Source organism: Hyposmocoma kahamanoa, unplaced genomic scaffold (genome assembly GCF_003589595.1).
Source record: "Hyposmocoma kahamanoa isolate Upper Pololo Valley unplaced genomic scaffold, ASM358959v1 167, whole genome shotgun sequence".
NCBI lineage: Eukaryota > Metazoa > Arthropoda > Insecta > Lepidoptera > Cosmopterigidae > Hyposmocoma > Hyposmocoma kahamanoa.
The window spans coordinates 1-11311 of NW_020653605.1; the positions used below are offsets into that span (position 1 = coordinate 1).

The following is an 11311-nucleotide window of genomic DNA, read 5'->3' on the forward strand; positions in this document are numbered from 1 at the left end:
TGGCAGGGACTTGAGTATGATTTCGAGTGCTTTAAACCATACTCAGATGCTGACTTGAGCATTGAGTAGAGTTCTGGTATACCCTATACACGTAATACAATTTAATTTAATAGTAAAAAAATTGTTATATAATATATTTTCACATTTGTGTTCATGTTTTTTTGTATAACGTTTCATTACAAATATCACACTTGTACTGTTTCAAACCAGTATGAGTCTCTATGCCTAATACAATTTAATTTAATAGTGAAAAACTTGTTACAGTAAGTAGTCAAATTTATAATTATGGTTTCTCACCAGTATGCATCTTTGTATGAGTTTTAAGTGCTTGTTTTGTTGTAAAACATTTATTGCAAATATGACATTTGTGTGGTTTTGGATTAGTATGAGTCCTTAAATGATTACATAGACTATCTTTACGGGCAAAACATTTGTTACAGTGATCACATTTGTATGGTTTTTCCGCAGTATGAATCATTATATGCAATTTAAGTGTCCGTCTTGTTGTAAAACATTTATTGCATATATCACACTTGTATGGTTTTTCTCCAGTATGGGTAATTTTATGAACTTTAAGGACCTGTTTTGTTGTAAAACATTTATTACATACGTCACATTTGTATGGTTTTTCTCCAGAATGGGTAATTTTATGAACTTTAAGGTACTGTTTTCCTGTAAAACATTTATTACACACATCACAGTTGTATGGTTTTTCTCCAGTATGGGTAGTTTTATGAACTTTAAGGATCTGTTTTGTTGCAAAACATTTATTACATACATCACATTTGTATAGTTTTTCTCCAGTATGGGAAATTTCATGAACTTTAAGGTTCCGTTTTGTTACAAAACATTTATTACATACATCACATTTGTACGGTTTTTCCGCAGTATGGATCATTATATGCAATTTAAGTGACATTCTTGTTGTAAAACATTTATTGCATGTATCACACTTGTATGGTTTTTCTCCAGTATGAGTCTTTACATGCTGAATACAACTTGTTTGATAGCTAAAACATTTGTTATAGTGATTACATTTGCAAGGTTTTTCTCCAGTATGGGTTTTTATATGTAATTTAAGCGTCTGTTTTGTTGTAAAACACTTATTGCATGTATCACACTTGTATGGTTTTTCTCGATTATGAGTCTTCAAATGTACAACAAATTTTGATTTATAGTAAACTTTGTTACAGTGATCACATTTGTATGATTCTTCACCAGTATGGGTAATTTTATGAGTTGTAAGTGTCCGTTTTCTTGTATAACATTTATTGCAAATATCACCCTTATATGAGCGAGTATAGATATTCAATCCCTCAGATGTTTTCTGCACAAATTTTGTTTGCGCTAAATCAGTAGGCTGTAACAAAACAGGTCCTATGACCAACTCTTCCTTGATTTCATGATCTGCGTACAGTTCCAGCTCCTCTTTCTTGCTTTGTTCTTCTTCTGCAACACCAACTGGCTCTTCTTTGATGTAATAATTCATATGTAAATCCATGGAGCTGTTTTCCAATTCGCTTGCCTCCTCCTTAACATTCATAACATCTCTTAGGTCCGTGTACGACATTATTAGCTGTTATAGATAATAATAATTCTTTTTCTATTTGGGAAGCCGCCTTTTCTAATATTTGGTCAGGGCAGTGTGACACAGTGTGTTTTGTAAAACTTTTATTATTCTTGTTCTTTAGAATGCCATAGCTCCACAGACTATTATAGCTCTATCGATGATTCCCCCAATGTCAGGTTAAGGAACTAAGTTCCTTTATTTTTTTCCATCCTTTAGGCCTCATTCGCACGAGCGTTTTTTAAAAAAACGTTGATGAGACATTTAAATCCACGTGTTTATTCACACGACGGCGCTTTTAAAACGCGGCGCTTTTTTATCGAGCACTGTCGGATTTTCGACGTTCAGAGTTGGACGTTAAACTGAATTGAGCCAACGGAACTTCGTATTTTGTTCTGACGGGAGAGAAAACGCCGGCGCTGCAGTCAGTTGGTTGTGCGCTCGAGTCGCGTTCGTATGTGTAGTTGTATTGCGTGCCGTTTACTATGGCGCGATTGCTCGTGAGGCTTACGATTGCCAATAATCCATAGAATGTGCTTATCGACATTCGGAAATAATTAAAAAACTTACAAGGATAAAGCCTCAAATCTTCTTAAAGCGACACAAACTGTCCTTTTAAATATCTTAGATCACGTAAGGGTGTACCAAATATGATTTTATTTTCCTTTTCTGCTTTCTCGCAACACAAATGGCTATTGCCAATAATTTTGAATTAACAATTTACGTGCACACCGCAGCGAGTACGATTCAGAATAATTTTTTAGCGTTCATATGTAGTATCTCTTATTAAGTTTGTGGTTCATATGAACACAAATATTGGGAACTGTAAAAACGCACTAACGTCGCTTCAAAAGCGCTCTTAAAACGAGCCGAGTGAGAGGATTCAAAGTAGTAATGCGTCTCTTTCATGCATGTTTCAGCCAGACACATTGTTTTTAACTTTTTCATTTTTACAGAAAATGTGGCCGCTTATGGATGACCAAAACTACTAATATTATTTCGTAATTCAAATTAGTATACTTATTTGATATGCTACTTCATAATAGAAGGTTTCATTGTTGATATTTTTTTTTATTATAACAGTAAAAGCATATTATCTTTAAGCTAATTTGATTTAACCAAAAGTTGGTAGGTCAATGACCAAAATTATATAAGTTAATACACTAGACACTACCTAAGATGATTTTATTTAGCCTTGGTAACTTGTTAGACAAGGACAGACCATTCCTTCAAGCTATCTCACGTAGCTCGGTTTTTACTTTTATTAAAATAAATCTTAACATAACCCAACAAGGTGTAATTGATTACATTTCTTTTTTTTTAAGTAGAGTTTTATAATGGCTTTGGCATAATGCCTTACAGCCTATTCTTCATTTTGATTTCACTTTGAATTTGTACCGAAGGGGTTGTATTTTATGCAAAACGTTGTGTGTAGGTATCTGATTATCAATTATTTTTAAACATTGTACATAGGTAATTTATAAGTATTGTAGCAATAGTAAGTTAAGACTTTACAACAATATTATAACATTTAAGTTACTGACGGTTACAAATAGATGCGATGTTGCTGGAAGATAATAGAGCACGATTTTCATGACAATACTATTTAAGGAAGTTTATCCAATCGGGTAGCCCATCCGCAATATTATACGCCTCGACTCGGAAAAGACGCAGTTTCCGATCGGGAGAGGCAATCAAAATCAAGCTGCATCGCCAATTGCCGCGTGCAAATAAGTATATTGTCCAGCGGACAGTTTTGCACGCAGTTCTTTGATGCCACAGCCGCCGGTCGGAGGCCTGCAGATTGATTTTGATTGCCTCTCCAGACCAGAAATTGTGCCTCTTCCGTGTCGAGGCGCACAATTGCGATTCACAACTGGCCGATCGGAAAGTTTTGACATTTGTGACGCTATTGTTTAGCGTAATGAATTTTATGGTCAATTGTGCAACGCACAAACTAGATACGAGCTAAAATCTTCCGCGTAATGCGCAAGCATTCTAAAGCATGCGCATTAATCTCGGTTGAGAGAACTCAATGACTTCTAATTCAAAACAGGTGGTCTAGCGGTAGAGAATTTTTATTTTTGGAAAATCCGCCAATGTCTATTGTTCGTTGTACCGGCTTTAGGGCCCAATTTTGGGCATAAAACCAGATTCGTCTGAAAATATACAATTCTCGGTGAAATGAATGAGAGTTATTAATAACTCGAAATATTAGGCTTCATTAACTTAAAATAAAACTAAACTTAATTTTTTTTATTAAGTGACGGCACGAACTGCGAAATAGTATTGTTTGCTGATGACACATCCTTGATTTTTAAAACAGACAGACATGACATTAACTATGACCATATTAATGATACCCTCTCTAAGGTAGTTTATTGGTTTAATGCTAACTATTTATTGCTTAATGCCAAGAAGACAAAATGTGTTAAATTTGAATTACCTAACGTAAAATCGACTAGTTCAAGCATAGAAATAAACGGAGAAAAGTTAGACCTTGTTAATAAAGCAGTCTTCTTGGGAGTGACCTTAGATAGTAAACTTCAATGGTTTCCACAAATATCGTCTCTGGCCAGCAGATTAAGCTCCGCGGCATACGCAGTCCGCAGAATACGTGAGCTTACCGATGTTAGTACTGCTAGACTAGTTTACTTTAGTTACTTCCATAGTATAATGTCCTATGGGAATCTCATGTGGGGTAAAGCGGCAGATATTCAAACCATATTTGTATTGCAAAAACGAGCGATTCGTTCTGTGTACCGTCTAGGCTGTCGGGTAACTCTCAGAGAAAAGTTTAAGGAGACTGGTACCTATCATGATTGTGGCATCACAGTACATTTACTCAAATATTTTATATGCCCGTAAAAATATACATAATTTCAATAAGAAAGAAGATATCCATAACATTAACCTTAGAGCTAAGTCCAAACTCACGGTACCACGATTTCGTTTAACCAAGGTAAACAACTCTTTTATGGGTAACTGTATACGTTTTTACCATTGACTTACAAATAAATGGACGACGGGTCTAATACAAAAACCACGAAAAAAATGTCCCAAGTCAACCTATTTAAACGTAGTGACATGTAAAGGAATATGAAAAAGCTAAAACGTTGAATTTAAATTGTAATGTCATCGCATTACTGTCTAATTTTGCTTGCAACAATTGAAAGGCGCAAAAAAACACCATATTCAGCTTCTACTGGAAACTTACCAAAATGCACCATATGTAGCTTCTAGTGAAAAGTACGTGAACATAGGTATAATGGAGTAGCCTTTATTATTTATAAACAAATATATGTAAATGTTAAATTTTATACAATGCCATTCATTACGAGCTAGGGTGTCTGATTTTTTTTCTTGAGTTTCGAGAATTCTCGTACCCGATTTCCCGAGTTATTCGAGCATTTTTTTAAAAATCGTAAAAAATCAGCTCAATCAACTATAAAACTAAATGTGAACTTTTCGAAAATTGTTTTGGCCTGGGTATTTTGAATTGTGCCCCGAAATAAATTCCATCGTTCTTGGTCCGAGGTTCGATTCCCGGTAGAACCAATTTGGGAAATGAACTTTTGTAAATTGGTTCTGCTCTGGGATTCTGTTGCTCTGATACTCATGGGGAGTATGTACTGAGAGTTCCCTAGTTTCAGACCAGGTGATTGTCTTACAATAGAATACCAAAACCAGAACTATTTAGAAAAGTTAATTTGTTAAATTGATCCTACCGGTATCGAACCCGGGAACTTCTCATCCTGTGCCCACAGTGCAAACCGTTAGGCTATCAAGGTTATAGTATTTGTATTATTATGCATTGTTTGCATCTGAAAGCTACAAATTGCTTAAACTTATTTAAAAAATCCTATTTTATTTGCAGTGTCAGTCTGCTTCAATTACCTTCTTTGTTTCTTAAGTTGGTATATTTTGTCATTCATCCAACTTTTGATTTTTAATGCATTTTGGCGGTGTAAGATGTTCTCTGTTAATATTTGTCACATTCTCCCTAAGTTCAAGTTATGTTTACTGGATAAATTCCTGTATTCTCTCCTTTCTATGCACAGTTCGCTAATTGATGTAATCACATACCAAAGCTTTAATATAAATTTAATAAAATTTGATATAATGCCTAGGCACCAAAAACCAGTTCTTACTAGCAATGTTGGTAAAGCTGTTTTTTTTAATTTTCGTAAGCGTTTGCTGGTTACTTATATACCCGATTGTATGAAATGAGCCGAGCAAACAAATTTGTATATTTTCGGGATAAAATGTTCTTCTCGCCGCGATTCAGCTATTATATTTCTCCATAGTAAGCAAAGTATAGGATCTCGAGGAAAACTGAATTAAATACATTTATTATGCCATGCCATAAGAAATGTACCGATGTTTCAATTTTTTTTAATTCAAATTCAACGTAAAGCCAAATTTTCATAATCCTGAAAACCGATTCATAATAAAACCGTTACGCTTTACGGAGTTTTGGATGCTTATTACAAAGAAAAGACTAAGTTAGCTTAGGTTTGTTTTGTAATATTCTAAAAAAAACCTAAAAAAATGCTTTCGGGATTATGGAAATTCATGCAAGCGTTATTTCGGGCAAATGTATTTTCAGTCTTCTGATTCGTAACCCCAAGCCGTAGAAAGAGTACAACAATATTTGAAAGTATTAAAAAATATTTTAATAATAATATTAGCATCAAAGCGACTCTATGAAAATTTTGTTCTAAATATTTCAAACGCTTGTGTTTGAAACAATTGAAATTGACGTGATGGGTCTCGTTCAGTCTTTTACGCAAGCTATGAGTCGGAAAGAGACAGTTAGCTATTTGATTATTTTGATTGCTTTTGTAATTTATATTTACGACTAATTTAAATATAAATTAAAAACTATATATATACTAGTGCATAAAATAACACTTTTAAATGATAACTATGATAACACAATGTAGTACTTACTGAAAGTATCATATACCATCCTGTTTTTTCACTTAAGTTGAGTAATTTTTACAAGGTTTTCTACACAATACATAGGCATCATTGACAAGCGCGCTATCAGTCGAACAAAAGAAGACTAAAGCGTGAATGACGCTCTGAATACGATTTTAACGCCCTATAAGTTCGGATACTTTTTAGCGCGGACCCGACGTCCATGTAATTGTAAGTCAATGGTTTTTTTTACAATAAGATTCCGGAGCATATATTAAGTTTATCATTTCCTAAGTTTAAAATCTACATTAAAAATATTTTGATCGAAAAATCATATTACAAAATTGAAGACTACGTGTTAGATAAAGATGTATGGAAAGACGACATGGCTCCAGAATCCGCATTAAATAGCATTTAAGTTTATTTGAAAAGAGCAATCCCTAGAGTTTCTTGCTCGTTCTTCTCAGGGAGGTCAGCGTAGTGAACGAGCAGTAACTTAAATGTGACGTTTTCAAGTGTAAATTTATTTTACCTATGGAATAAATAATCTTCGACTTTGAACAAGTCGTGCGCATGTCCATAACAGTTGTAGTACCAGTCAGAGCTTTAAATCGCAAAGATCTGAGGGGCACAGCCACTGTCACGTCTCACTCCAAGACATATGTGCCTGTAAGTAAACCAGCACCCTTACCCTTCAAAACCGGAACACAGTAATGCTGACATTACAGCTGAGCGGCAGAAATAGGTAAGGTGGCAGTACTTCCCTGGACGAACTTTTTCACAAGGAGCTCTACTGTTACTAAATAAAAAAACTAATTTGAGTGACATGAAACGTATGTGTATTTCTTATATACTATATGGCATTCACCACAATCTTCCCGGCCTCGTTCTGCAGATGTAGTCATTCAGGTGAGCTGGGGAATGGCGCTGCCTAGTGGAGCGTCGCGGCTGAATGCTGTCTGGGGATGGTTCCGGCGGGTTTTCAATTGAGCTAGGTTGTTCTTGAGCTTTTCCTCATTCGTCGTCGTCTGGAGTCCGTTTTTTTTATATCCTATTCAATCTGCCATTGGCTTGTAAAGCCATAATCAGATGGGTTTTCTTAATGGCGATGGAGGGAGTTGCTCCTGCAAGCATCATGCCCTCGTCATGGTTTGTACTGGTTCACATTCGTTGATCTAGGTTTAAAAAGAGCCATCGTTTCAACCGCGTTGGGTTTTGTAAATGCAACAGGTTTCTCGCCAATTCGTTCTTATGGATCCTTTACTCCTTTGATGGTTGATATATTCAAATATTCATGGATCTCAGTATTCCTTATTTATTTTATTTGTATTTATTTATTAAGACATTTATTTGAGGCCACATGACCCATATAATATGTACCTTAAGGACTAACATACATACAATATAATATGACAATGAAATAAACTATCAACTAATCTACACGTATTGCACTTGAAATGAGAAAGTTACGTGTAGAGATTTGGTGTCTGTTTCAAGATAATATTGACAGTAATTAAATTATATTGTTAATAAAATTAATTGTTAAATTAATAAGAGAATAATTACGTATTAATGGCTTAACATGCAGACTTATGATAGAAACATGTGCCGAATTCTAATATAAGGCATTCTCAGTTTCTGCAAATTCTTTGAAAACTCAAAAGAACACATCTCATACAATAAACAATATTTCAAAGTGGCATATAAATGAACGTTTGTTTGGTACAATTAAAAATACTATACGAACATACTTACTATATATATGAAGCAAGATTATATTTATTAGAGTAGAAATTTGTGAACAAATTGTGTATAATGTTGTCCAAAGCTAACAACATTTTTATTAAGAGTAAATTTGAAACAGATACCAGCTATGCACAACATTTGTGAATTAAAGGACCAGGGGCTTTACCATGAACTCTTTTTACAGTTCAGTATAGGTTCGTAACGACAAAAAAGGGGGATGGTGATATACACCCCATGTAGGGCTGTCTCACAACTATTCGTTTTACCTCTAAAACTGAAGCGTAATAAGAGTTCATGGTAAGGCCCCAGTTCTATTGTTGGACATTTTCACATCAATGGGCCACTACGACAATTAAGTACTTGTTTTAATGTACGGTTTCTCTCGAGCAGGAATCTTTAAATGCCATCACAACTTTCTTTTAAAGTAAAAACTTTGTAACAGTGGTCACATTTGTATGGTTTCTCTGTAGCATGGACCTTTATAATGATGCTTAAGGTCATGTTTTGCTGTGAAACATTTTTTGCAAATATCACACTCATATGGTGTATTAACAGAATGGGCCATTATATGACACTGAAGTTGATATTTTGTTATAAAACCTTTACGGCAGACTTCACACTCATATGGTTTCTTACCAGTATGAACCATTATATGACACTTAAGTTCATATTTTCGTATGAAACATTTATTGCAGATATCACATATGTATGGTTTCTCACCCGTATGAATCTTCAAATGTGTTTGACAATGTGCTTTACGCATAAAAGATTTGTTACAGTGATTACATTTGTATGGTCGCTCTCCAGTATGGACCATTATATGAATTTTAAGATCCCGTTTTCTTGTAAAACGTTCATTGCAAATATTGCACTTGTATGGTTTCTCTCCAGTATGAGTCTTTAAATGTATTTCATAATCTTCTTTGCGGACAAAACATTTGTTACAGTGGTCACATTTGTATGGTTTCTCTCCAGTATGGACCATTATATGACGCTTAGCATGATGTTTTCTTACAAAACGTTTATTGCAAATATCACATTTGTATGGTTTCTCTCCAGTATGAGTCAATATATGAGCTTTAAGTATATGTGGTTTTGTAAAACATTTATGGCAAATATCGCATTTGTGCCGTTTATCTCCTGTATGAGTCCTTAAATGTTTATTATAACTTGCTTTACAGGTAAATGATTCGTTACATTGTTCACATTGGTTTGGTGTCTCTCCAATATGAGTTATTTTGTGGCGCTTAAGATGGTATTTATTTGCATAACATTTAGTGCAAATATCACATTTGTATGGTCGCGTATCAACATTCAATCCATCAGATGTACTCTGCACACATCTTTCTTGAACTAATACAACAGGCTGCAACACCACAGGTCCTACGACCAATTCTTCCTTAATTTTGTGATTTGCATAGAGAACCAGCTCCTCTGCAATATGTTCTATGGCATCATCAACTGGTTCTACTTTAATGTGGACATTGCCGTATAAATCCACGAGGTTGTTTTCTGATTCGCTTGCCTCTTCCTTAACTTTCATTATTATCTTGTAACTCTGTAAGTCTCTGTATGGCAATAGTTGATAATGTGCTCGAAGAGACTCCCTCCCAACAATATTCACCGATGTGATTATGATTAACGTACCCACACATCAATACACAACACGACAAATTCTATTCTATTCCATTTTCTATTGTTTTTGGCCTCTCTTGAAGAATTTTGCCAGTGTCAAGGGAGATAAAATTAACACTCAAACACCAAACCAAACACAATTTGTGAAAAATATCTTTTTTTTTTTCATAATGAATGGCTGGCTAGTGTGTGCAGCGTTGCCAGTGCCAATTGTTCAAAATTACCAAAAATCTCGGTTAAAATCCCCAAATTTGGGGAGAGCAAAGTTCATATTCCCCACATCTCGAGTTATGATTATTTATAACAAATACATCGCTCAATAATATAATAAAGAATTAAAAAACACAAAATGTAATCATCTATTGCGTTTGCTGTGAATGTAAAGAGAATGTAAAATGTAAAGAAAATTAGAAAATTAGATTCCTTAAATCGTTTATTTATTTTAATAAAATTCAACATTAATCAGTCTTGAAAAAAAAATTTATTTGCCTTACAAAATTAAGTAACTTAATTATTTGTTGCACATTTGGTGACACTATGTTAATGTTAGAACTAATCAATGAGTAAATTAAGTTTCGACATAAATTTAATATTTAAAGGTGACGAGTGGTAAGTTGTGGTGTAGTAGTAACTGCTCGGCTTCGTTTACCAATAGCTGATTTCGTTTTTCTTCATACTGGAGACCGGCTAAGCGAGAGAAAAGATTGCGAACTCAACACGCACCGACTGGCAATTTTACAAATCAGAACCAAGTGCTCTGATAATAATTCTATTTAAGCTGTTTATTGCGTGTCTAATGCGATAGAAAAACATATCGATATAGTGAATCACAGTGTTACAAGTAACGATCAAACTAGTCTAGTAGAAATGCATCGGCAATCGATAGATAAACAAAATGATAATCCCCACAGTTTTCCCACATAGCGCCAATCCCCACGAAATCCCCAATCGAGTTGAAATTCTCCGCAATTTTGGGGAATTCCCCACAAATTGGTAACGCTGTGTATGTGAGACTTTGAGACTGTAGTCTCAAACACATAGACGCTGCAAGTACAGCAATTTGTATGAAAATCAAGCGTGCCACATTTTTTGTATCCACTATGATGTAATAAGAACTATTTAGTGATGGGAAACCTCCTTCCGCGCTAAATCGATTGATTGAACGAAATACACGTATTCCATTCAATTAATCGATTCAAGTATTCGTTGATTACAAGTAGTCGTGAAATATTAATATAGTAGAAAAATAACAAAATAAGATTGTTTAGTCCTTTATTAAAAATTGTTTTTAAAAAGTTTTGATTACTTAAAAATTTAAACTTTAATTTTTAATCAACTTCAAATATTAAAAGTATTGTCCTTGAAATAAAAAAGCTTATTATATAACCATTGACTTACAAATAAATGGACGACGGGTCTAATACAAAAACCACGAAAAAA

The 11311-nt window shown here is 34.3% G+C and overlaps 2 protein-coding genes across 2 annotated transcripts; both read right to left on the reverse strand.

Annotated features, from left to right (window-relative positions):
- Nucleotides 1-101: 101 nt before the first annotated feature.
- On the reverse strand, nucleotides 102-2301 carry LOC113225564 (zinc finger protein OZF-like). The gene has a single exon (XM_026457891.1). It carries the CDS (start codon nucleotides 1568-1570, stop codon nucleotides 284-286), a length of 1287 nt encoding a protein of 428 aa, XP_026313676.1. The 5' UTR covers nucleotides 1571-2301; the 3' UTR covers nucleotides 102-283.
- A 5011-nt stretch (nucleotides 2302-7312) lies between these two features.
- LOC113225563 (gastrula zinc finger protein xLCGF3.1-like) lies at nucleotides 7313-9970 on the reverse strand. Its single transcript, XM_026457890.1, has one exon. The coding sequence runs from the start codon at nucleotides 9777-9779 to the stop codon at nucleotides 8682-8684; it is 1098 nt and encodes a 365-aa protein (XP_026313675.1). The 5' UTR covers nucleotides 9780-9970; the 3' UTR covers nucleotides 7313-8681.
- Between the last annotated feature and the right edge of the window lie 1341 nt (nucleotides 9971-11311).